Source organism: Pogoniulus pusillus, chromosome 18 (genome assembly GCF_015220805.1).
Source record: "Pogoniulus pusillus isolate bPogPus1 chromosome 18, bPogPus1.pri, whole genome shotgun sequence".
NCBI lineage: Eukaryota > Metazoa > Chordata > Aves > Piciformes > Lybiidae > Pogoniulus > Pogoniulus pusillus.
The window spans coordinates 17,835,705-17,862,927 of NC_087281.1; the positions used below are offsets into that span (position 1 = coordinate 17,835,705).

Genomic DNA, 27,223 nt, shown 5'->3' on the forward strand with positions numbered 1-27,223 from the left:
TTCTTATTAATTATCAATCACCCTCTGGGGCTGCATCACAGCCTATACAACTGTCCAATCTTCAGGAACTCTGCCCATAGACTTTGAGGCTGGGATCCTCCTGACATCAGGGGGAATTGCAGACAGTCTCTGACTTGTTCTCCTGGCTTCTTTTAGATGCTCTGTCCAGGGATTCTTAGGCAGGACCTTCGGGTGCAGAGGCAGGGTGCTGTATGGTCTCAGCACGGTGTCATGCTGGGTCTAGTCCTCGTAACTCATGGCAGTGGAGCTACCGGGCAATAATAAGACAGCGGCTGTGCAATAGACTGAGCTCCATAGATAAAGGCAATACGGGTTCTAGTCCTGGTAACTCACTGCACTGGCGTGCAGGTGTGCACGGCTGGCTGGGAGCCCATGGGAGACTCTGTCTCCATAGAGAAAAGTAGATAGCACAGGCAAATAGCAGCAAAGCAAGCAAGCAGACATTCAAGCACTGTTGGTAAGCAGGCAGGCATCAGCAAAAGCACTTTGTTTACCTGTGTACCCCTATTTATCGAGTGTGGGCCGAGGGGATGTAAATGCACTCAGCAGCTCTCTGTTCAGTACTTTGTAGGCAATGGGTGGCCCCCTTCCATCACATATATTTATTTACATTGCACAGAGAAATAGCATTGTCAGGTTGAAGGAGGAACCGTGGCCTTTGGATATTAATCATCAAAGGAATGGGTGATTTAAAAGAAATGTTTGTAGTGTTGGGTGTTTTTTTTGGTGGATTTTTTGTTAGGTTTCGGGGAGATCTACTTTGTTACTAGTCAGCTTGATTTCTGGGGGAAATGCCAGTCTTTCCAGCATAAGATGTCTGGAAATGCCTGCTTCTACTGTTCTTTTATAATGCCTTTGCAAGAAGCATGTGTATCTTTTCCCTTTGTCTGTAGATGATGCAGGAAATGCCTCCTCACTGTAAGCATTTTTATAAACTTCAGGGAAAAAAACTTGTATAATGACAGTAGGGTAGCTGATATTAGGCTTGTGGAAAAAAGTGAGTCATAGATCTTGTAATGGAACTAAAAAGGAAAGATTGTTGGGTCTAAAGCTGAAATGGGATTTTTAATTTATTTTTTATTTTTAAAGAAGCACTGATCAGTTCTCAGTAACATCTGAATATTTTATTGTAGCTGTATTGAAAATGTGATGTCATGGTTTTCTGGTGGTTTGTGTGTGTGATATGTGTGTGTGCGTGTGTGTGTCTGTGTGTATGTTTTGTTTTTGTTGGACTTCCAGGAAGAGGTTTAAACATGAAGGCAAAACTTTCAAACATTAGCATGGCTAAATAATGAAGCAAAGCTGCCATATTTTATTTTTTTTTATGCCTCCATCTAGATCTATCACATAATTCAAAAAAAAAAAAAAAGAAACAAACCCAAAAAGATACAATTTAACCACAGGAGAGCTAATGGTGTAAAAAGAAAAAACAACCCTGATGAATTTTGTTTCCGCAGCACGATATTATCAAAGATTTAAGAAACAAATTTGCCAGCCTCGGCGAGAACTCTCTGGTAACAGCATAAGTGTCTGTGTTGGTTTGCTTTTGAGTTAAAGGTTTCTTTTTCATTCATTTGAACATATTTCTCTTTTTTACCTCTTCTTTTTTAATTTATTATTCATACCCTCTACTTAGCAAGCCTTCAGTTTTTAAACCTCTTCCATCTTCCAATGTCTTTTTTCCGTAACTTGGATGGAAAGTTTATGGCAGCAAAGCTGTCATTCTGGCTACTTCTGCTGCAGCTGTTCCTGCTTTTAGGTCATACATGTTTTGGGCGTTGTGTTTTGGACATGATACTAACCGACTGTGTCATGCTCCTTTTGAGTAAGCTTTTTACCACGCCATCCGACGGACTCGCTGTCATAGGGCTCTATGCAACTTCCATTTTGCAACTTATACTGCTTAGTCATCCTCAATTCTCCAGCAAACTTCAATTAACTTGGTGAAAGTTCAAACTCATCTGGAATTAACTGTGCCTTTATGTTTGCTCTTTATGTTCTTCTTTATGTTTTCGGTGGTAGTTTAAATTACAAAGAACAAACTTCACCATTGCTCAAGCAACGCCATGCAGTATTCTTTGTTGCCGCTAGAGATGTGAAATATAAAAGCACAGTATATTCTATCAAATATTCTGTTGGTAGGGTGGGTAATATATATTGTAATATAATTATATGCTTTGAAAAAAAAAATCTGAGATGCTTCTGTTACTCTGGAATCCAGCAGCAACTTGCAACGCAAGAGCCACATACTGAGCAGTATGAAGTTATGGTCATGCTATAAAAGATTATTAAGAGTATGAACTGTTGCACAAAAACACAGCACAAAAGTGCAAGATTGATATATGTAGAATATATATAATGAACATGGGCTTTGAAATAACCTAATGATTTACAATTGAGATAACTTTTTTTCAGATAAACTACTAAAAGCATATTAAAGAAAAACACCAAAGGGAGACTATTACATGAACATGTTAAATATCTGTTCATTAGCATTGTATGTATTAAAATGGTCCATGATGTTGCCATAGAGCCCATATACTAAGAAAAAAACAGCAACCTTTGGAGAATTGGTAGTAACTGAAGTCCTCATCTTAAATGACTGGAATTTTTATTCAGGAAAAAGAAATGGAAAAGCAAAAACTTCTGTATCAACAAGCCAGACTGCATGACCGGGGTGCTGCTGAGATGGTTCTGCAGACAATCAGTGCTAGTAAAGGTAACGTTTTCTTGTGTAGATTGCATCTTAAACCTTATTTCTAATGATCTTTGAAATTTTGTTATAGTTCATATTGGGCAAAACCTGCAGATTTTTGGCACTAATGTTTCAAAGTTTTAAAAATTACTGATACCTAATCTGGAAACTGTAATGAAAGAGTCTAATGAGGTCGTTATTATTGGTCAGGCCATACCTGGTGTACTGTGTCCAGTTCTGGGCTCCTCAATTCAAGAGAGATCTTGAGGTGCTGGAATATGTCCAGAAAAGTTCACTGAAGCTGGTGAGGGGCCTGAACACAGCCCTGTGAGGAGAGGCTGAGGCAGCTGGAGTTGTTTAGCCTGGAGAAGAGGAGGCTTAGGGGTGACCTCATTGCTGTCTACAACTACCTGAAGGGAGATTTTAGCCAAGTGGAGGGGTCAGTCTCTTCTCCCAGGCAACCAGCAACAGAACAAGGGGACACAGTCACAAGTTGTGTGTGGGGAGATATAGGCTGGATGTTAGGAGGAAGTTGTTGCCAGAGCGTGATTTGCCATTGGAATGGGCTGCCCAAGGAGGTAGTGGAGTCACCATCCCTGGAGGTGTTCAAGAAAAGGCTGGATGAGGCATTTAATGCCGTGATCTAGCTGACTGGCTAGGGCTGGGTGCTAGGTTGGACTGGATGATCTTGGAGGTCTCTTCCAACCTGGTTGATTCTATGATTAACAATAATTTTTCTAGTTATGATTGAGTGACATATAAAAAAAACCCCATAGCTTTAGCAATATGCAATGACAAAAAGGACCCCAAACTCTAGGATGTGTACAGTTCTGGAGTGGCAACTTTGTTCTGACCCCCATCCCCCACTCCTCAAATATCTGCTTTTTTTGATGTACTTGGATAAAGCATTTCTGAAGTGTAAATTATTATTTTGTCCCTTAGATACTATCTTAGTCTAAGTTTTGATAATTTCACTGTCTGACATGTGATTTCTGTCTGGTAATGGTTTGAAAATTCCTCTTCACAAATTTCATTTACTCTAACTAAATACTCTGGACCACTGTCATTTTGCTAAAGAAAATAGGGGGGAAAATATATATATATAGACTGGCATTTAGAGGAGACTTGTTAAACTTAAAAACTAGCTTAAAATTGTGCACCCAGCCTTTAACCAACTAGATGCTTTAATGAATATTATATTTATTGACCTCAGTTCTTCCTGTCATATCTTGCTGCTTCTGTACACATTACACTATGTGCTGTGTACACATTACACTATGTCTGTAGGCACTCAGGAAGATATTGCCACACTAGAGAACATGAAAGAAAAACAGGTCTGCTTTACAAGAGAAATAAAAAGGCCTCTCTTGATAAATTGCCATGTAAGGCAATGTATGGATAAATTAGAAGAATGTTATTAGTTTTCTATATGACCTGAAAGTATATTTTAAAACATTTCAAGGTGAGATGGGGCCAATGGTTGCAGCCACCCTAAAACTAGGGATTGCCATCCTAAATGGAGGAAATTCTACTGTTCAACAGGTAAGGAAGTGATTTATTTTAACCCATAGCAGTCAGTATAAATATTTATTAATCATTGTTATTATAATAGTGTGTTATAGACTGTGACTATTGGTCAGATGCTGTTTATCTCATTACTCTTGTTCTCAAAGAAAAGAGTATATGAAAGTGCCCTGTTCCTAAGTGTGTATTTCTGACTTGCAAACATAAAATTAATTTACAAAATGCAAGGCTAAAAGAATTTTGTTATGCAGTTCAGCTAGAAGGGGGATATTTTATGTTAAATCACTACCTTCTAGAGGAATTCTATGGAAGAAAATTATATCCTGGGAGATTGCCATTGTCTTATAGCCAGTAGATCAAAATTGCTGACTTCTGTCTTCACCAGTGAAAATCTTACATAACTTCAGAATTACTTAGTTTATGCCATGGAAAGACTGATGATAAAAGCAGAGAACTCAAAATGGATTTGCTAATCTATGGTAAGATAATGTCATAAACAGTGGCCAAGTCTGGTATTTTGACTGTATTCTGCACTGTTGAAGACAAATGACTGATACAGAGTACCTCTAGTACTCTACACTAGTTGAAGGTTCCTGAGTCCAGAAGGCTTCATACTGGCCATTGTAGTAGGACACTTTGAAGAGTACATAGAAATGGTAACAGTTAAGGTCCCAAGTTAAGCAACCACTGAAGAAACTAAATGCAGTCCAAAATAATGATATTTTCAGGGGGCTGTCATTACCTGGAATTGACCAGAAGGACCACAAATTGTGCAGAAAAGTATCTGCCTGAGTCATTGCCAGTTGTTTGTGATGTAGTGATATTTAATTACTTTGGGAAATCATGACATTTGTATATAGTAATTTAGTCTGAATTTGTAGTGCTGCAATCTAAAATTTTAAAAGTCAATGAAGTTTTAACTAATCAGAGTGCAGAAACAGTTGTTAATAGTTACAATAATATTCATACTACTAAATTGCATGCTTACAAAAGCAGCAGTAATAGGGTTAGAATTGCCTTTTTTTCCTGCAGTTGTCTCATTTTCTACCCATTTTCTCTGGTGTTCTGCTCGCCTTTCCAGTTTGCCATTAGATCCTAAGATCAGCTCTTCAGTCTTCCATGGGAAGACTGGTGTGGGTGGAGCAGAGAGATACAGAAGTGGTTTTGAAAAGTCACCATCATTCTCTGGAGTCCTTTACTTTGATTATGGGGGTGTTGTTGATGGGCATGTTCTTTTCCTGTGGTCTTTGGAGCACTTGGGGTTATGCTGATACATTTTGTTAAGCGTGTCTGCTTATGTGCTCTTTTATTTTGCAGGTCACTTATCAATTGTTCCTATTATTCCTTTTTATTTGCCAAAAGAGTTTTTCTTCATTCACAACATGAATTCCAGTAGCATTCCTACAAAGACTGATCTTTGGGTATTGTGATTTTTGCTCACAGCTGAGACCCTTTGGTATCATGCTCTATCTTCACCCAACAACACATTGCATTCTAGAATCAGAGTTCATTCCATTGTATAACTTTTTGTGATGAAATCTGTTATCAAATAGGTATTACAAGTTACAGTAAAAATACTGAACTACTGACTGTTGCAGCTAAAACAGTCTGAAACAAACAGGTTATGGCAAGCTGAGTCTGATGCTGAAATGGTAGTGCCAATACAATACTAATAGTGGTGCAATTGTACTTACATTAAACGCTAAATTTGTCTGGCTATGTTGGCTTTAGTGACTATCTTCTGTATCTGGACTTATTTTCTGTATCTGGACTTATTTTCTGTATCTGGACTTATTTTCTGTATTTGGACTATCCAAAATGGATTTCCTTCTTTTCTGTAAAAGCCATAAGCATTAGATGTTAGCAGGTTTTGGTGGGGTTTCTTGGAGGGTTTTGGTTGAGGTTTACTTTTTTGGTTGGTGGTGGGTTTTTGGTTGTTTGTTTTTTTTTGATTGGTGGGTTGATTTTATTTTTTTTTTGGTACCTGTTTTTTTATCTGCTAGACTTGTAATTTGTAAATATGAAGAGTTATTTCAAAACACCAGGATCACTAATAATCAAGAATCTATACAGAACTGACTAGATTCACACATAGTACAAATATGAATTCTCTGATTAAATTGTGTTTACTGCAGAAAATGCTTGACTACCTCAAGGATAAAAAGGATGTGGGGTTCTTTCAGAGCCTTGCTGGTCTTATGCAGTCCTGTAGGTAAGAAAACATATACTTTTGCATTTAGGTTTTATTCCACAGGATTTATAGTTTTGGAAGGATCCTCTACATACTTTTTACAAACCACACTTGGGAGCTGTAATGTGCAAGACTTGGGGCGAAGGACAAGGTGGTGCTCATGGTATGAAAATCTTATGGCATGAATCTACCTCGATAAAAGAGCTTTTTTCACAATTGTTTATGGCATTTATATCTCCTTGAGAAATGGCAGAAAACAAGCCTAGAGTTAGGAGCATTTGGAACGTCTTTACTGTAATCTCACAGAACACTGGAACAGGCTCCCCAGAGAGGCTGTGAAGTCTCCTTTTTGGGAGACTTTCAAGGCCTGTCTGGATGCGTTCCTGTGTGACCTGAGCTAGACTGTATGGTCCTGCTCTCACAGGGGGGTTGGACTCGATGATCTCTTTGGGCCCCTTCCAACCTCTGACATCCTGTGATCCTGATCCTGTGAAGTACTATGTAATCCTGCAAAGGCCAATGGTTAATGATCAAAATTAAATAATCATAAAGATTTTGGGAAAACTCAACTTTCTTAAACATCTTAATGGGGCTTTTTAGAAGATAGAAAAAGGAAAGGAATATTGTGTTTTAATAAGCTGTGGAGATACTGTGACCTCTTTGCCCTTTCATTCTTCTTGCTAGTTCATATCGATTTTGATTTTATATAAATATACATATATTTAAAGTTTAAAAAATATAATTCCAAAGAACAAGCTACTTCAGCAAATAATTTCTCCATTAGCATAAAACTCAGGGCTAAAAGGGGCTTCCTGTAGCAAGCAGTTCAGTCTTCTGTCAAAGGTACCATGTTCTAGCTTTTTTTTAACACTGCTTTTGGCCAAGTTTCACTTTTAAATCACAGAGGTTTCTTGCCAGCAAAATTACTAGGGCAGTTCTTCTACCTTCATCTGACTTTCATAAACACTCTTGCCTGTCTGTGCTTAGCTGACATGTTAAGCCAGGAAAGGCATAACTTTGCAGATTCACAAATGTGAATCTGTAAGAGGACATGTTCATAGAATCATAGAATGTTCCTTAAATCTGGTTAGTTGAATACATGCTCCTCTTTGGCAGCTTCAGTCTTTCAGAACATGGAAGGAGAGAAATACTGAGTGGAACTAATAATAACAGAATTTCATAATGGATCTTGCTGCTTGGGATGAACTGTGCTGCAATATGAAAGCAGTCAAAAAAAGTGTTTTCTCCATGACTCCTGAAGTTAGTATAGATATCACAAGCACATGAAATCACAAATCCTTCTCTTGAACAAAATGAAATATGACAGAGATTTAATTAATCACAGGGCAAATGTGATTTTTTTCATTGCAGTGTTCTTGACCTAAATGCATTTGAACGTCAGAACAAAGCAGAAGGCCTTGGCATGGTGACCGAAGAGGGATCAGGTACTGTCAATTTGACATAAAGGAGCTGTGATTTTTCTCTTCCCATTTTGCAGATGCAAGCTGAATTTCAAAGAATCCTGTACGTATATACATAGAGGCTAAAGCTAAAATGCAATCCATAAGATTGGTGTATGTTTCATTGGCCTACCTAAGCCCATGCTTGTTAGTAGTAAGTCACTAGCATGTGCTGAGTTCCAGAACAGTCTCATAGGACTCTCATCCATCATTCTGAAGAAGTGAAGACATTACACATAAAATTCTAGTTACAAACAGCAGCGTTTATGCATGTAAAACATTTCAGAAGTCCCAAACCTGCTTCAGCATAAAATGAAATCAAGAATTCCCACCTGATTTCTTAAACTGACTTGACTGGAATGAAAACCACAGTTCAGCCATGAGTTAAATATTAGGGGTCAAGAGAGCTGTACTGGCTGTTGGGAAAAATGTCTGCTGGATTTTTCTTTGAAAACATTATGATGTTTCTTTTTGAGGAAATATGATTTTTTTGCTTTATTTTTTACTTTGAAGCAATTAGTTTTTCAGCCCCCTGCATTGTCAGTTCACTGTCAATTTATTTCTTCTGTCCGACACTAATTTCTAGTTCTCCCTTACTGTGATTGTCTGGAAACATTGAGTTCACTCTTGTGTGGCTTCATAGAGTTACCCAAGCACATTTTCTCCCTCTCAGTACTTTTTACAGTGGATCTTTATGTTTAAATCCCAAAGTACTCTAATATTTTAACATGTTTTTATTTTAAAAACAATGTAAAAAAGCTTGACTGGATAATCATTACTGCATTTGGAGGTTCATAACTCATACTTGAAACCCTGCACATCTCATTGGCTCTTGTGCCTGTAGCTCTTTTCTGTGGCATACTTCTTGAATATTCAACTTCTTTTCTTGACTCGAAGTCATGAACTCTTAAATTTGACTAAATGACTTCACAACTGATCATAAACTCTGCTTCTCTGAAAGTGCTCCCATGATTTAAAATATAGATCAAATCCTGCTAGACTAATAGGAATAAACAAAATTAAGTGAACTCATGTGAATAAAACTTAGTTACAAGACTGTAGATTGAGCGCTGACGCAGCTATCTGGCATATCAAATTTTGGTCATTAGTTTCATGCTTTACTTAAGGTTAACCTGCTGAGTGTTGCTCTTTTGGACAACATCTCTATGACTAAATTTAGTATTTATAGTGCTGGATTTTGAAATTAACTGATCACTGCCTCTCTTTCTAGAAATTACTCTTTTTGCATGAAAATATAAACAAATCTTTAATTGCTGCATAATTGACTACTTATTTTTATGTTGCCCCATTTCATTTTTTTGGTCACATTTCAGTTTAATTGATCTTTCACTTTCTAGTTTTAGTATAGAACTAAATTGGCCAAAAACCAGTACTAACTATCTTTTGTATTTGCTGAAAACAATTTCTCAACTTGCTTTTTTCTTTCCCCCCCTCCTTGTTTCCTTTCCTTTGAACTAATTGTCCAGTCCTCCCTTCCTCAGTCATTACTCATGAGCGTAGTAATTATTAAAACCAATTGCCTATTCTTTCTTTTTCCTGCTCTTAGCTTTATGACAGCACTGTACAGCTCTTGAGCACTGTTAACACAATTTCTGTTCCTGTAAGACTGTTAAACTAGTGGGTTCTTTTCTATTATTATTGCAAACATGTATTCCAAAATCTGTGGGTTATGTTTCAACTTTCCCCACTTTCTTCTTCCTCCTTTTCTCAGGATTTGCACAGTGACTGGCACACTATATGTAAGAGCAGCAAGCTTTTTAAAACTACTTCTGTTTTATTCCTTTCTTTTCTTTTCTAATGACTTTCATTTTAGTGAGCCCAGTATTTGCAATGGATGAATGTTAAAAAAAGCATTATCTATGCAAATCTTTGTGTGTACTGGCATGAATTTGTGTGCACAGCACCAAAGATTCTTCTGTTAGACTTTATAGAAAGAAACTCATCTGTACTTCCGTTCTGTAGCCGCCACTGCGATGCCTCTTGCAGTCAGTAAGTAACATCTGAGAGTTCAAATTCCCATCGATACCAACACAGGTTTTAGTTCAGATTTTGATCAGCTGTAGAAAATGAAAACTGTGATTATTTCACATCTTAGTGTGGCCAAGCAGCTTGAAACAGAGGGATTTTTTTTTTGCTTAATTTTGTAATTTGCAAATATATTTCCCAAAGTAAAGAACCTCTCAGTATCTGTGAAATGATGTCCCTAAACACCTCCTAATTTTGCAGAATCTTGCAATAACTTGTATTTGTTTTCTGCTTTGTTTAGAGTGGAGCTAATTAAAAGACCTTCCAAACCCTTGCAACATTTTAATTTAGTTTAACATTTTAAATTTTAATTTAGTTCAACATTATTTTTAAATTTAGTTTAACATTTTAATTTAGTTTATAAAAGATCCTTCTTTGCAGAGGATAGCTTAAGGAATTTATCTGAGAGTGGTTTTCTCTTTCCCTTAAAATTCTCACTTGATAAAAGTGTGAGGGGAAAATAGAGTAGAAAAATATTAAACTGTAGTGAAATGCATGGTCCCTTTATGGGCTTGATTTTTCCCTGTAATATATAAGCAATTTTCCCTATGATGTGTTCTTTGAAATTATTGCTATCATGGCAATCAAGCTACATACACTGCATGTGTGAAGGTAGAGACTCCACCAAGTATTTGGTTTTCAGTAATGCTAATTTTTGCATTGATTCCCTAGATCAACAAAGCATGTGACTCCAAGTGTGACTGAGAAGGGCAAGACTTCAGTTAAATTAAAAAATGATTAATCTTGCCTTTATCCATCAATGTAGGAGCAATACTTGCAGGGCTGAACCTGCACACAGTGTTGAATAATAATGCTTCTGAGGGACAAGCATGTCAGGGAGACATACTGTTAGGAGGAAGTTCTTGCCAGAGAGAGTGATTTGCCACTGGAATGGGCTGCCCAGGGAGGTGGAGTCACAGTCCCTGAAGGGGTTGAAGAAAAGCCTGGATGAGGCACTTAGTGCCATGGTCTAGTTGATTGTCTAGGGCTGGGTGCTAGGTTGGACTGGATGATCTTGGAGGTCTCTTCCAATCTGGTTGATTCTATATTATATGTGTGCATTAATCATCACTGCCAGAAACAGCCATTTATTTTTCCTTTTTTAATTATCTGGAAGGGTTTTCAGTGTTCTCTGACTGAAAAACTGCATATCTGATATTTATATCTGGGATGGACAAAATGTCTTGGAATGTCATTTATGGTATTTGGTTCATTTTTGAAGAAAGAATTGGATTTTTTTTTGGTACTATAATGAGAACATGTCTGAAATTGGGACAGAGCATTCTGTCTTTCCTTACCCCTTGGCCTATGCTTCGGTGATATGTGCTCTTAACACCAAACATTATGGCAGCAGGAACGAGTGAAATTCTGTACTTTCAAAATGTTCATGTTAGTTTTCAGAATGTTTTTTGTTTGTTTTTTTAAAGCTCCCATTGTACTGAAGCTTCTCACTTGAAAATTCACAGCTGTGGGTTGATATGCCCATTAGTTTGAACTTGTAATCATTCACGACTTTGTGATTCAACTTCTGCCCATGTTTGTGCTTATATATATTCTAAATTGTACTAAATAGAATTTACAATTCAGCTGTAATAATGTAGTTATATTTTAAATGTAAACATTATAGTTATTCCCCATTATAACATTATGCCATTGGAATGGGCTGCCCAGGGAGGTGGTGGAGTCACTGTCCCTGGAGGTGTTCAAGCAAAGACTGGATGAGGCACTTAGTGCCTTGGTGTAGTTGACTGGCTAGGGCTGGATGCTAGGTTGGACTGGATGATCTTGGAGGTTTCTTCCAACCTGGTTGATTCTGTGATTCTCTATGTAGCACAGGGTTCATACCCAGCAAAGTAAAACAAGAATGTAAATTATGGATTGTTTGTAAAATGTTGCCAAGCTCATGCTGCCATGTTTATAAATAAGGTTTTTTTTAATCAAGCAACTATCTGCCAAGCACACGTGTGCTTCAGATAGCTTGGTGTTTATAAATTTTCTCCTCCCTTCTCTATTAAATATGGAGATTTTCTTCAGGGGCTGCCACAGGGTGTTACTTTGCAACCTGGGATAATCTGCTTCCATCTGGCCTTTCTACAGGAGAGAAGGTGATGCAGGATGATGAGTTCACCTGTGACCTCTTCCGCTTCCTTCAATTGCTTTGCGAAGGACACAATTCAGGTTTGTGGGCAGTCTGCCAGTCAGCTAAGCCAAGGTGATGGTGACTAACAGTAAAAAGCTTTTAATTGCTGAAGGTTTGGCAGGCTTTACAAAATATCATGAAAGGTGATGTAGATGCTAGACTAGACAGGAAAATTTTTATGTGGGATTAAATTAGCTTTTTTAAAAAATAATTTTTAACTTTGTAGAAAAGATAATGGGTTCCAAAATGATACCGTTTGGATCTTAACCTGCTAGGAAAGATAAATTCATGTATGTGATGGTTTGGGTGTTACCTGCCCCCCCACACTTAAGAAAATCACCCAGACTAGACTCAGCTGAGTTGGAAATTAAGGAATGAAGCTTTATATTTACAGCTTAGCACAGTATACAAGCAGGTATTTACAATATATACAGCTATAGACAGTAATATACAAGTTAAAGGTAATACAGAAACACAGCAGCCCTCCCAGAAACCAGAGTCCCCAGGAAGGGCTCCCAACCACCCTTTCACCTCCTTTTCATCCCTCTACCTTATCCCAGACTTTGCCTTACATTCAAGGTAAGTTTGGAGAATTGGCCAGGGGAATTAGGAAGCAGATGGATTAGTTACACAGACAGCAGGTTAGCGAGAGGGAAGTGCAGGCAGCCAGAGCCAGAGAGCAACTCTGTTATCTATGTTTGTGTTCTTGTTTTTATACATCTCAGCAAGCCTACGAGTGAAGTAGACATCACCATTGTTTCCTTTTCACACCTTATAATCTAATTCCTCTCACCAAAATAACCCAGCTATCTTCAGACTAGCACAATGTAGAACATGGTTTATAATTTCCAGACAGTGAAGATGCAGGGAGAAAATGTGAGGGAAGGTGTATTTCTTGCTGCTTGTCATTTATATGCTTTACTAGGCATAATTATGTGGATACTGAGTTCTAGAGTTACAAATTTAATCATAAGTGGGGTGACAGTAAGATCAATTTTAAGTTCCACAGATAAAACAGTTAATTAAGCATCAGAAGTTCATTGGTATGTGATGCCTGTAATCAAATGCTGCAAATCTTTAAATTGGTTTGTTGGGACGGGGGAATTAAAATTAATTAATTTAATTTGCATTAGTAGTTTTGTCTTTGCCACTTAAAAAAATGTAAGTTTAACTTTTGTCTGACTTGTTAGATTTTCAGAATTACCTGAGAACTCAGACTGGTAACAACACAACTGTTAATATTATCATTTCCACTGTGGATTACTTATTAAGAGTTCAGGTAGGTTAACTCCCATACTTCTACTCCTTTTCAAGATGCAGACAGTTATATTTATAAAAGCAGATATCTAAAGACCAAATTTATTTTCATCTTATTTTATTTTGAGGTTTGCTATGGGCTTTTAAAATTATGTATTTAAGTTTATTTATTTGCCTCTTGTTTCCCTTGAAAAAAAACTACAATTCCTGGAGCACTACTTGAGAATTATTGTGGGGGATTCATTTAAAAGCTTTATAAGCTAAACAGTTTTCAGAACTGTAATGTTTCCTGCTATTATTTTTCTTATCTTGATGAATAATCAGCTAAAGGCATTTTGATTACATAATCTCTTTATGCTTCTCACAACTGTTCTGTTGTTAGGAATCCATTAGTGATTTCTATTGGTATTATTCTGGGAAGGATGTTATTGATGAGCAAGGACAACGAAATTTTTCCAAAGCCATCCAGGTTGCAAAACAAGTCTTCAATACTCTTACAGAGTATATCCAGGTAAATTAGTTTGATTGGAATTTTATGGATTTGAAAGAAAACTAATCATACTTTTGACATGAAGAGGTAGTGTGACTAGATATAACATAGACGTAAAATAGAGAAGCATTGATGATTCAACACTATTTTAGTGCATTAGTTTAAGTAGGAAGTGAACTTTGGAAATACAGTTGTTACAACTCTTTTGGAACATTTGTAAGTTAGTAAAATTTAGAGACAGTAGTAAATAATCTTCCTTTGGCTGTATGCAAGACAGAGAATTTTTTTTTCACTGTTTTGTTTTCATTTTGCCTAGACTGCAGTAGTGTTACCTGCTTTAAAGTCTTCACATCTAATCCATTGAGAGACTAGGGTCAACACAAAACACAGTTGATATCTAATCAACAGAATGTTAGCTTGTATTTTCTGTCAGGAATGAGACTGTTCTTGAGGCACTTGAGAATTGTGGAGATGGACTTTAGGTGGACTGCAGTAAATGAGAGAAAAATTCTGTCCAAAAACACCCAGTACAGTAATTCCTCCATGATATGTTAGGAATTCAGTGTAATTTAGTTCTTAACTAAGTCATCATGTAAATCAGTCCACAATATTACAGTAATAAGCAGGTTAGAGAGAATCTCATTATCCTATTAGGTGTTTGTGTTTTCATTCAGATGAAACCCATTGTTTTGTAAGATAATACTGTTTTTATACATGAAAGTTGGTCTATTTAATGTATACATATTTGGCAATCCCCAGGTGCTATTGTTAGCTGGTTACAGATACTGTTTACTGTTGGTGGTGTTATTAAATAGGTAATTCTGTATATATTTAATTTTTCATACCAGTTTCTGAAGGACAGCCCTAAGATATGCACTGTCTGTCTTATCCTTCTATTTATATTGAGTTCCTTGCAAATAAACTCAGGGTTTTTTTGTTGTTTGTTTGGTTTTGTCTTCTTGGATAAACAATAGGGGCCATGTACTGGTAATCAGCAAAGTCTAGCACACAGCAGGCTATGGGATGCTGTCGTTGGCTTCCTTCATGTATTTGCCCACATGCAGATGAAGCTGTCTCAGGTATCTTTTTGTTTTATATTTGCAATTTCATTATTTGGTTCCAAATGTATCTGTGTAAGCTTTGCATAAATTACAGTAGTCTTGCTCAAATGATTTTTCCTCCATGCCCTTGGGACTGCATGACTGAAAGTAGGTTGTTTGCCTAGATTTGTGATGCATGTATGGTTCTCATTTTACATGTGTGGTTCTCTCTTTATGGCTGCATAGAGGGCTTTTCCCAGCAAATGGCATCACAGGGAAATTTGGTTTTCAGTACTGATTCATTGAATTTCCTCTACAAAAGCATGTAGGTACTATCCTGTAGTAATTGAAAAAATAGTCAGTTTGGATAGGCCATGGTGGTAGCTCTTGTGCTTTTTTCTGTACTACTGAAGCCACATATAAAGCGGTATCTAAGTAGTTATTGACAGCAAGTCAAATACACTGGGAAATATGATGTGGCTATTTGCAAGAGTTGTTTTCATAGTAATGGCAAGCTTATAGTCCCAGCTGTGCCCAGAGTGGCTTCATAGCACCTTTTAACTACTGCATTTAGCAACTAATAATATTTGTCCTGCTACTTCAGAGAGAGCCAAGAAGCTTTGCACTCACTCCACTGTAGTGTGTGAATTGAGTGATGCTCTCTGAGAGGTGATGGAAATGCAGTCTATTCCAAGTGTATAATGAATAGTGATGGCATCTTTCTCTTATGTGGAGCTCAAGGTCATGGCTTTTGGGAGCTCCTACAGGGGGTCATCAGAGCCTTAGGAAGAAAACAGGATAGACATGCTTTCTTCATGTTTGTTACTAAATCACTGTCTTGTTTGGGTTTTGGGATTGGTTGTGTGGTTTTGTTGGTTTGGGGTTTTCATGTTTTATTTTGAGGTTCTTTACTCTTGTCCTTGATAGATGTAAACTTGACTATACTGCCAGCAGCAATATTTTAGCTGACATGAAATGTGGCAGAACTGTCATCTGAGAGCTTTAAATTTTTTTCATCACCTTAGATTTCCACTTTGTTTTTTATATTGTAGGTTTCTATACAGATGATCTTGTAAATATTTGATCCTCTGAATGTACTGTCAAGAATCAATCAATTAAATGTATTTTCACTGGATTACCAGCTTTGACACTACTAGTTAATTTCTAAGCCATTCTTCCAGGGTGAAATATTCCTGCACACATATGAATCTCAAAGAAGTCAATAGTTGTTTGTTTTTTTTTTAATGTGTTTTGTTCATTATGCAGGATTCCAGTCAAATTGAATTACTGAAGGAGCTAATGGATCTTCAGAAGGATATGGTTGTCATGTTGCTGTCTATGCTGGAAGGTAGTCAAAGTTTAATTTGAAATCCTGTTTCACAACTGTTCAAGCAAAGTTTCTGCCTTTTGTGATTTATTTTTCATGTGAGATATTATGCTCTCCTCTTGAGCTTTTAATTTTCATGTTCCAATCGTGAGAAGAGCTATTGGGTCTTAAAACAAATGGGAGATTTATATGGTGTAGTTGATATGAATGTCCACATGGTATAAAATCCAGTTCTGGCAGAAGTTTTACTTTGATTCCATGAATAGCTTTACTACATTGCATTTACTTTGGTAGTGATCTTAGCCATAATGAATAAGCTTTGATTAATCTAGTGACTAGGTTCAAGATCATTTATACATAGTACCCAAAATTATGATTCTCCAGAGAATGTGATTGTTGTCAAGAAATACTGTGTCTTTAGCCCTTTAAAGTACTGCATTGGTGCTTCCAATACCAGACTAACCAGACATACTACATAGATGATCCAAAGATACAGTTTCAGCTTTTGCTTCTTACATGTTTCCTGGGAGAAGAGGCAGGGCAATAAATCTAGCATGTGTTGCAGCTACTACTGCTTTGCTCATAGAGGGTCAGTGAGAAGGAAAGTATGTTCTTAGTATTGTAGGCTATACTCCATAAGTAACCTAATAGACTAGCTACTCCTCATAAATGTGGCACTAGTTCTGCCTATATTGCACTATAGCAAAATTTGCAGTATGCTGCCCGATGTTTAGTGCTGCATTAAATGCCTCTCCTTAGGGCTTGTTAGGTCTTTCCTTCTAATTTGTCACTTATGTTTTTTTCCAAGTCTTAGGATAGTGCTGTTAGTAAAAAATGTCTGACTTTACAGATAGCTTTTTCACGAGAGTGTGTTTGCCAGTAGTCTATGATTCTTACTGTTTAATGATTTCACTGGTCATTATTGTGCTTTTCTTTACCAAACATTAGTTGCCATTGGTATCTCTAACTTCATGTCATCACATCTAGGTAATGTTGTGAATGGAACTATTGGCAAGCAGATGGTCGATATGCTTGTGGAATCATCCAATAATGTGGAGATGATTCTGAAGTTTTTTGATATGTTCTTAAAATTGAAGGACCTGACTTCCTCTGATGCATTCAAAGAATACGACCCTGATGGTAAAGGAATAATTTCAAAGAGGGATTTTCATAAAGCAATGGAAAGCCACAAGCATTACACTCAGTCAGAAACTGAGTTTCTGCTATCATGTGCTGAAACGGATGAGAATGAGACTCTGGACTATGAGGAGTTTGTGAAACGATTCCACGAACCTGCTAAAGACATTGGTTTCAACGTTGCTGTTCTCCTAACCAATCTGTCAGAACACATGCCCCATGATACCCGCTTGCAGACTTTTCTGGAGCTGTCAGAAAGTGTGCTGAATTACTTTCAGCCTTTCCTTGGGCGCATAGAAATCATGGGCAGTGCAAAGCGCATTGAACGAGTTTATTTTGAAATAAGTGAGTCAAGTCGGACTCAGTGGGAGAAACCTCAGGTGAAAGAGTCAAAGAGACAATTTATATTTGATGTTGTAAATGAAGGTGGGGAGAAAGAAAAGATGGAGCTTTTTGTTAATTTCTGTGAAGATACCATCTTTGAAATGCAACTGGCTGCCCAGATCTCTGAGTCAGATCTGAATGAAAGGTCAGCAAATAAAGAGGAGAATGAGAAAGATAAGCCTGAGGAACAGGATCCTAGAATGAGTTTCTTCTCTCTCATGACCATGAAGTCAGCGTTATTAGCTCTCAAATACAATGTAATGACTCTTATGAAAATGCTCAGCATGAAGAGCCTAAAGAAACAGATGAAAAAAGTGAAGAAAATGACAATGAAGGACATGGTCATGGCTTTGTTTTCTTCCTACTGGAGCATTTTGATGGGCTTACTGCATTTTGCATGTAGTGTTGTCCGGGGCTTCTTTCGCATCATATGCAGTTTGTTGCTTGGAGGAAGCCTAGTAGAAGGAGCAAAGAAAATCAAGGTGGCTGAACTATTAGCTAATATGCCAGATCCCACTCAGGATGAGGTGCGTGGGGAAGGAGAAGAGGGAGAGAGGAAGCCAACAGAAGCTGCATTGCCTACAGAAGACTTAACAGATCTGAGAACTTTATCAGACGAGAGTGATCTACTCTCAGATATATTTGGGTTGGATTTGAAACGAGAAGGTGGACAATATAAATTGATCCCTCACAATCCAAATGCTGGTTTGAGTGATTTACTGAGTACACCCTCCTTAGCTCCGATGCCTCAGGTGCCGGAAAAAATCCAGGTAAATGTATCTTTAATTTCTTGCTGTGTCTTTCTGTCTTTCATATGTTAGGTATAATCCTAAAGCAAAATGTTTACATCTACGCTTTTCTGAGTTTTGTGACATGTTTGTGAAGGAACTGCATAGAATTAACATGTCTATGCTTTCTGATGTCACCAACCTGAATTCCCTTGGCCTTCTCCAAGTACACAGTTAAGTGCATGATGTTTTGGTTTACTTTAATTCAGTGTTAAAATATCTCTTCATTGATGTAGATTGAAGGATCGTCTCTTTGGGTTTCAGTTGGTTTTTAAGAGTGTCTAAACCCTATTATACAGGTATAGAGTTTGTTAAAATAATGTAGAGTGCAGAATGTTGGGCTTTTATTTTTTTAATATGACTTTCTATAGGAGCAGGTGAAAGAAGATGAAAAGGAAGAGAAGGAGGAAACAAAATCTGAGCCTGAAAAAGCAGAGTATGTATTACTTTAACTCTGGTCTTCATAACCTTTAAATTTGTGTCCATTCATGTTCTACTGTTGTTTTTTAACCATCCTCCACATCCAGATACATGTGCAAAAAACCCCCACAAAACCCAAACCCACATGTGAATAGCATCACTTCAAGATTTTGTGAACTTCCCTCTTCCAGCAGCAGTCTTTGTAATGCCATTTTAGTTTATTTTAGAATGCATTAGATGCATACATTTTTTTTCTTGGCATGTCTGAAAGTGATAAGAAAACCTCTTGGAAAATTTATAAGAGTGCTTCAGTTCCAGAGACGACTTACCCATCAGTGGTCAAAGACTGAATCTGTATTACCTCTCTTACTTGCTATGGCTTGGAGGTTTTTTTGGAGTTGTTTTCAATTTTGGAAAATCTCAATATTCCAATGCAAATTTAATTGTACTTACTGAGTGCTCTTACATCTTTATGAAGAACACAAGTTGTTTAAATCTTTTTAGGATAATGTTAATGAGATTAGCTCAGAATTAAAATACTAGAAAGCAAAGCAATAATGCTTGGTTCTAACCACTAAAAAGTAACCCCCCCCCCCCCATTCTTGTATTTTATGATTCCTGATACATATAAAAGTCTGATATGTGTAGCGTTTCTATAGCTGGTATCTCTGTCATTCTAAGTTAGTCCCTTAGTCTGAAACACCTTTCTTACCATTGTCTTGGGAAGACAAACACTTGCTTAGTAATAAAAACTGTTCTTCCTAATCAGTACAGCAAATTTGTCACTCAGCCAGTGTAACTTTTGAAGGATAATCTTGCTGACTTTTGAAGGTCGTTTCACGGCTGCTCTGCTTGACTGTGTGAGTTGTAGTGATACCTGTATTATATGTGAGGAGTGTAGTGCCTTGGAATATTGGCTGCCCTGAAGCCATTCCTAACATTAGACAAACATTCAGATGAAAGTTTTTCAAGTGCATTCTGGTAAGAGAAGCAGCTTAAGGACATCAGTTACTCTGCTTGTAGATAGGTACAGATAAATAAATGAAGTAACCTAAGTTGCCTCTCACTCTGGTTTGGTTTCAAATGGACTTCTGTGAGCCTTTTATCTATCGTGCTGTCAGGTCAAATTGATTTGTAAGATAATTCACAGCTCCTTAAACCATGTGTTTGGAGAAGGCAGATCACAAATTAGAACATTCTGTAATTGGGCAGCGTGGTAGTAATTACCTATCAAGTGCTGCCAAGCTTTCTTATTTCAGTCTCCTTTTGGAGTGGGTAGTTATAAATTCCTCACGTGGGCAGAAATGCAGTATTGAACACTTTAAATTCAGGAACAAAGTTTTCTGCAGTCTTTGTGGGAACCTGAAAGTTCAAGTGCATGAGATTGGAGAGGAACACTTAGACTCACTCATGCCAATGTACAGTTGTCAGCTTGCAGACATTTTTCAGCACAAACATTACCTGCATAATTATGAAGCAGACCCTCAGGTAATAACATTGACAGATTCTTGATTACCTGCCTCTGCCACTTAGCATACTCACTTCAGCTTGCCAAACCAGTAGATTGAATTATCTGTAGCCTCAATCAGACTGTCGTGCTTGCCATTGCTTTGGGTTGAAGAGGGATATCTTGATTTAGCAATTTTATTAACTTGACATATTACTTTGGCTTAATTTGTGTCCTAAGAGGAGAAGATGGAGAAAAAGAGGAAAAAGCCAAGGAAGACAAAGGGAAACAGAAATTAAGACAACTTCATACTCACAGATATGGAGAACCAGAAGTTCAGGAATCTGCTTTCTGGAAGAAAATCATTGCATATCAACAGAAGCTTCTTGTAAGCTGCTCTCTAGACTGTGTTTAGCTGTTGGCAGGAATATGTACTACCACATTATTCTACCAATGCAAAGACAAGTTTCTATCTGATGAGCCTCATTTTTTCTGTCCGCCATCATCCATAAAAATGCCATAAAGGTGAAGGTTTGACTAGCATGTCAGAGAAATGAAATAACTTAGTAGACAAGATGATAAATCTTAGGAAGACAATTACTGTCCAAAATCCAGTCCTTCAAAGATGCCTGTCCATCACTGGAAAGCATCCATGCATTTTTATGTGTATAAAATGTTCATTATTTTCACAGCAAATCGTGAGTCTGTAGGATTTGTCATTCCCTGAAAGACAACTTTAGGAAATTACAAGCTCTCCTAGAAAAAATAATTTAAGATGCAATGCTTAGCCTAAGCAGAAAAGATGTTACAGGTTTTTATTATTTTTTTGTGCAATAGCAAGCTATTTGAAAAACTTCTCAAAACCTGTGGAAAAGAAGGCTAATTAAAATACTATAACTGTATCTGATAGTGTATCAGTATAATATGATATCTCTGTTGTAAAACTATTTAAAGCACATACTTTTGTTAGTTTTTTTGTTTTATACAAAACTGGGACACACATTCTGTGAGGCTGGTGTGAAATGCAAAGCAAAGTGAAATACATTTTGCTGTACATATAGTAGATACAATTATGTAGGGGCAGCCTACTTCTAACATAAATAATGCAGCAGAACTACAAAGCTGTGGTCACAATCCTAATAAAGAATTAGATGTGTTAAGTTTGGGGTTTGAACTTGACTTAGTTTTTGAAGCTAATCACATAGTAGTTGTGTGAATTTCATTTAAGAAAAGACTGGATGAGGCTTTTAGTGCCATGGTCTGGTTGATTTGGAAAGGGATTGGTGATAGGTTGGACTGGATGATCTTGGAGGTCTCTTCCAACCTGGTTGATTCTATGATTCTAAGTTCCCTTCTTATAGTCCCATTAAAAAAAACCCCAAAACAATTCACTAATACTCATCTATGGTTAGAGCTGAAAAATTGAACACTTGTGTGAGAGTTAAAGCATTAAAGCTAGAAAGGTTTTTGAATTGTCAGAAGGAGAAAAGGTACATTTCTGTAGTCTTATTGATAGCATCATAATGTGAGAGAAGCTTTCTATTTGTGGTACTTTGGTCGCAGATGAATTTTTGCTGACCTGGAAAAAGCCCAATAGATTTTAGAAGATAAAAATATTTACAATAATCTTACATGCAGACATTTATGTTTCTTGGTAAAAGTAACCATTTGCCATATGCAAGAATAATCAGCTACAGGGAAAGCAGATTTCTGTATTACTATTGTGTTGTGATGTCTTTATGTTGTCTCTAGGTGTATTGAGAGGATAATGAAAAATATTCAAGAGACAATTAGAAACTCTTTATCCCTTTATGCACAGACTGAAACAAAAGGTCCTTTATCCAGTATTGCATATATGAAGTAGGAAGGAATTTGTCCATCACCCAAGAAGTTTGATTTTTCCTTCTTTTTTTTTTTTTAATTTATTTTTAATTTGCAATTCTACTAAAAAATCCCATAAGGGAAATGAGAAAGAAAAAAAATAAACCAAAATAACCTAAAAAACAACCAAAAAAGGAGCCATGCAACAGCCTGATAATGATTGTGCTGTCACTGTTAGACAAAATGAATTGATGTTCTGTTTCTACTTTCAGAATTATTTTGCACGAAACTTTTACAACATGAGAATGTTGGCGTTGTTTGTTGCTTTTGCCATCAACTTTATCCTGCTTTTCTATAAGGTAAACTTGTTAAAATAGTACTTTCCAAGAGGTATACTGAAAAACAAAACTCAAGGAGAAGCCACGTTATCTTAAAGTGCCTAGAATATCGCTAATAATCTTTGTTAGTGTTGTTAGTGTCGCTAATGGAGCTCTAGAGCCTTCAGGCTCAAATTAGCCTCTGGGAGAGCCCTGCTGATAAAGACTACCTGTGGGAATGTCTGGAACTGACTGGGTGTCTTCCAAGAGGGCTGTGCCCTTTCCTGAATTTGAGGTGATAAAATTCATCATGGCCCAAGTTCGCTAGCAGGGACAGAACGAAGAAGGAAGAAAGTACATGCTGTCACTAATTGGTATAACAAAATCAAAGGGTCTCTGTGAGATACTTTTTCAGGACATTTTTATGTGAGAAGGTTTCTTTCCTCACAATTCTGTTGCCCTTAGTATCATTGTTTTCAGTTACACTACTTATCTTCTAGTAGTGTAAAGATCCTGTGAAAGAAATGCAGCTGCAATATTAAGATTAAATGATTTACACAGGTTTCCACCTCTGCTGTAACAGAAGAAAAGGAAGTTCCTGTGCTCTCTGCTGGTGAAGATACCAAGCTGAACAGCCTAGAAATTGATGATGAGAGGGTCATTGCAGTGCATTATGTCCTGGAAGAAAGCAGTGGCTACATGGAGCCCACGCTTCGTATCTTGGCCATCCTACACACAGTCATCTCATTCTTTTGCATCATAGGATATTACTGTTTGAAAGTAAGAAAATTTGGTTGTTGTTTTTTCTTCTAGCTCTCACCTGTTTTGTCCACACAGCAGTTTAAGTTGGAAAAAAGTCATTGCAGATTCAGGGACCATATGAAGAAACACTGTTCTGATAGAGAAGCAAAAACAGAAAGTATGTTGGCTTGTTTTCAAACTGCATTTATTCTTTGGGTAGAAGGGAAAGACATTATTATTAGCCTTAATGAATTAACTGTTTTCCAATTCTGAAACCCTGTGTCCAGTTCTGGGCTCCTCGATTCAAGAGAGGTGTTGAGGTGCTGGAAAGTGTCCAGAGAAGGGTGACAAGGCTGGTGGAAGGCCTGGAACACAAACCCTATGAGGAGAGGCTGAGGGATCTGGGGTTGTTTAGCCTGGAGAAGAGGAGGCTCAGGGCTGACCTCATTGCTGTCTACAACTACCTGAAGGGAGGTTGTAGCCAGATGGGGATTGGCCCTCTTCTCCCAGGCATCCAGTAACAGAACAAGGGGACAGAGTCTTAAGTTGTGCTGGGGGAAGTCTAGGCTGGATGTTAGGAGGTTGTTGCCAGAGAGAGTGATTGGCATTGGAATGGGCTGCCCAGGGAGGTGGTGGAGGCACCATCCCTGGAAGTGTTCAAGAAAAGTCTGGCTGAGGCACTTAGTGCCATGGTCTAGTTGACTGGCTAGGGCTGGGTGCTAGGTTGGACTGGATGATCTTGGAGGTCTCTTCCAACCTGGTTGATTCTATGATTCTATAAGACGGCTTCCATCTCTGTCTTTGGAGCTTTCAAAATGAGAAATCTTTCCAAGTCCAGGTCTGTGTATGATATGTCTGCTGCTGTAGATTGCTCTGCTTGAAATCCCCTATATTTTTCTCAGTTACTTGTCTGAAAATAAGATTGGAACTGTGATAATTGTATCTAATTAAATCATCCTGTTGCATAAGTACTCGTAACTGTTGTTATTTCAGATACTTGTGTCCAGTCTTGACTAGTAATGCAGCCAGAGTGGCTAATGCAGGGTATGAATTTCTGGGGGCATGTGAAAAAAATCCAGGGAAGAGCAGGGTTTATTTTTTTTTTCTGATAAAACATTTCTAAGAAATATTCACTTTATAGAGCATGAGTTACATCTGCCTTCTCCTAATGTACTCGTGAATGTCATCTAGATCATGAAAGAGAGTTGAGAGTAAAATCTGATCCTTACTGCTCAGATGTCTTAGCTGCTGGCATAGAACCACAGAGCAGAAGTATATGGAACTTGAATGAGATTTAAGGAATTTTTCTTTTCACTGCTTCCAGTCTTTCATTGTTCCCTGCTGTGAAACTACTTTGCTTCCTACTGTGAAACCTCAAGAATTCTTTAGCAAATGAAAAGTAATTTCTAACACCTCTGAGCATCCAAACACAATAAATCCCAAAGTATGTTCCCAAATGAGTAGTTTGGAAGTAAAATTTCTAAGCATTTAATTTTTTAATTTTATTCCCTTTTTTGTAACTCTCTTTCCCTTGACTAACTGTAATAGCTCCACAGCACTGCAGAACTATTTTTACTTGAAGGATCTCTTTTCAAGGGTCTTGGCCACCTTTTTACAACTGTGTGGTACTGTGTAGTGACACAATTCTAACTGACCTGGATCTTGTGCATCTATATCTTGACAGGGTTCCAGACAACTGTCAAGTCTTAATTTATTTTACTTTTTTTTAATGCTACTTGTGCTTTGTTCAGTATTCATACCTAGTTTTTCATAACAATCAGCTTTTCTGAATCATTTACAGATATGTCAGTGCATTTTAAATGATTCCTAGTATCTTTTCTAACCTGCAGGTTCCACTGGTTATTTTTAAGAGAGAAAAGGAAGTGGCAAGGAAATTGGAGTTTGATGGGCTGTACATAACTGAACAGCCTTCAGAAGATGATATTAAGGGACAGTGGGATAGACTTGTAATCAACACACAGTGAGTTTTTACCTAGTTTGTCTCTTTATAGCTTTGCAAGGAATTATTCTTCAATCTCCACAATTATGCAGTTGATCATCCAGCTTGTCTGAAATAATAGTGAGGGACATATATTTTGCAAGGTTATAAATCATGCAAATAATATAAATAAAAGGCATCTGTTATGTTATTTTTTGCTGTTACTTAATTGTATTAACTTCCAGATTTTTGCTTTAAAATTATTTCTGTTCCATAAAAGAAAAACAAATTCTTTTGGCAAGCAGGGTGATAAAGCAGGTAACCCTCCTGGTGAATGTGGGGAAGGCTGTGGGTGTAGTCTACCTGAACTTCAGCAAGGTCTTTGACACTGTCTGCCACAGCAAGCTCCTGGCAAAGCTGGCAGCTCATGGCTTGGACAGATTCACTCTGATATGGGTCAAGAACTGGTTGTAGGGCCGGGCCCAGAGAGTGGTGGTGAATGGTGCCACATGCAGTTGGCAGCTGTCACTAGTGGTGTCCCCAGGGACCAGTGCTGGGCCCAGTCCTGTTCAATATCTTTACTGATGATCTGGACAAGAGGATTGAGTCCAGCATCAGGAAGTTTGCAGATGACACCAAGCCAGGAGCAGGTATCGATCTGTTGGAGAGTAGGAGAGCCCTGCAGAGGGACCTAGACAGGCTCGATGGGTGGGCAGAGGCCAATGGGATGAGATTTAACAAGGCCAAGTGCAGGGTTCTACACAGGACAAGGGAGGTTATTCTGCCCCTGTACTCAGCAGTGGTCAGGCCACACCTTGAGTCCTGTGTCCAGTTCTGGGCTCCTCAATTCAAGAGAGATGTTGAGGTACTGGAACGTGTCCGGAAAAGGATGACAAAGCTGGTGAGAGGCCTGGAACACAGCCCTGTGAGGAGAGGCTGAGGGAGCTGGGGGTGTTTAGCTTGGAGAAGAGGATGCTCAGGAGTGACCTCATTGCTGTCTACAGCTACCTGAAGGGAGGTTGTAACTAGGTGGGGGTTGATCTCTTCTCATAGGCAACCAGCAACAGAGTGAGGAGACACAGTCTCAAGTTGTGCCGGGGGAGGTATCGGCTGGATGTTAGGAGGAAGCTCTTCACAGAGTGATTTCCCATTGGAATGGGCTGCCCAGGGAGGTGGTGAAGTGGTCATCCCTGGAGGTGTTCAAGAAAAAGACTGGATGAGGCACTTAGTGCCATGGTCTAGTTGATTGGATGGGGCTGGGTGATATGTTGGACTGGATGATCTTGGAGGTCTCTTTCAACCTGGTTGGTTCTATGACTCTATGAGTGCTTACTGCAGTCAATTTGAGGGTGAACTGTGCTTTGCATCATTTTAGTGTCTCATGAAGGCTGTCCTTTAGGAATATATTTAAAGTCCTGACTCTATCTGGTGGGACTGTGTGATCCAACTGCTTTAGAACCCTGTCTGCAGTCATTACTTCAGCTGCTCTTTTCCAGCCACATTAGCATCGTAGGCTGAATGCCATTTGGCAACTTTCATTCAAGTACCTGAAAAATTACTAGCTGGTGATAGCAACAAAAAATTGTATTTTTTGTGATGTCTTAGTAACTGCTGCACCTTCTCATGACTAAAATGTAATATTCTTCATCTCTGTTTCTTAGGTCTTTTCCAAATAACTACTGGGACAAATTTGTGAAAAGAAAGGTAAAGCTTATCTTTAAATGCATATCTATGAAGTTGAGTTTTAGTGCATGGTGATTTTTGTGTTTGAAGAAATATGGGCTGTATTTCTTTGAAATAAACCTTTTGATTCAGTGTAAATTTCCATGTTTCCCATTTTCCAACGCCTGCTATTCCTTATTTACCTCATGTTTACAATTATTTTTCTATGGGTTTGGGTTGTTATCCTTTCAACATTTTTCTACGTTCAGCTTATTGTATAGAACAAAAATTCAAGGATGTTCATGAAATTCCATGGAATTTTTTTGTATGTATATTGCAACATTTGTGAATTGCTTTGTCTCAGAACAGAAATTCT

At 37.8% G+C, this 27,223-nt stretch overlaps 1 protein-coding gene across 1 annotated transcript in view; it reads left to right on the forward strand.

Moving 5' to 3' along the window:
- The window catches only part of RYR2 (ryanodine receptor 2), a 311,345-nt gene that overhangs the window by 268,254 nt on the left and 15,868 nt on the right, over window positions 1-27,223 (forward strand). Inside the window, exons 80-95 of the mRNA XM_064158603.1 lie at window positions 2,641-2,740; window positions 4,179-4,258; window positions 6,376-6,452; window positions 7,803-7,876; window positions 12,035-12,115; window positions 13,268-13,356; window positions 13,717-13,845; window positions 14,799-14,903; window positions 16,131-16,212; window positions 17,179-18,482; window positions 18,872-18,936; window positions 20,608-20,755; window positions 22,461-22,547; window positions 23,067-23,285; window positions 25,097-25,227; window positions 26,847-26,889. Of these exons, the coding sequence (XP_064014673.1) occupies window positions 2,641-2,740; window positions 4,179-4,258; window positions 6,376-6,452; window positions 7,803-7,876; window positions 12,035-12,115; window positions 13,268-13,356; window positions 13,717-13,845; window positions 14,799-14,903; window positions 16,131-16,212; window positions 17,179-18,482; window positions 18,872-18,936; window positions 20,608-20,755; window positions 22,461-22,547; window positions 23,067-23,285; window positions 25,097-25,227; window positions 26,847-26,889 (2,814 nt within the window). The remainder of the gene's footprint in view (window positions 1-2,640; window positions 2,741-4,178; window positions 4,259-6,375; window positions 6,453-7,802; window positions 7,877-12,034; window positions 12,116-13,267; window positions 13,357-13,716; window positions 13,846-14,798; window positions 14,904-16,130; window positions 16,213-17,178; window positions 18,483-18,871; window positions 18,937-20,607; window positions 20,756-22,460; window positions 22,548-23,066; window positions 23,286-25,096; window positions 25,228-26,846; window positions 26,890-27,223) is intronic.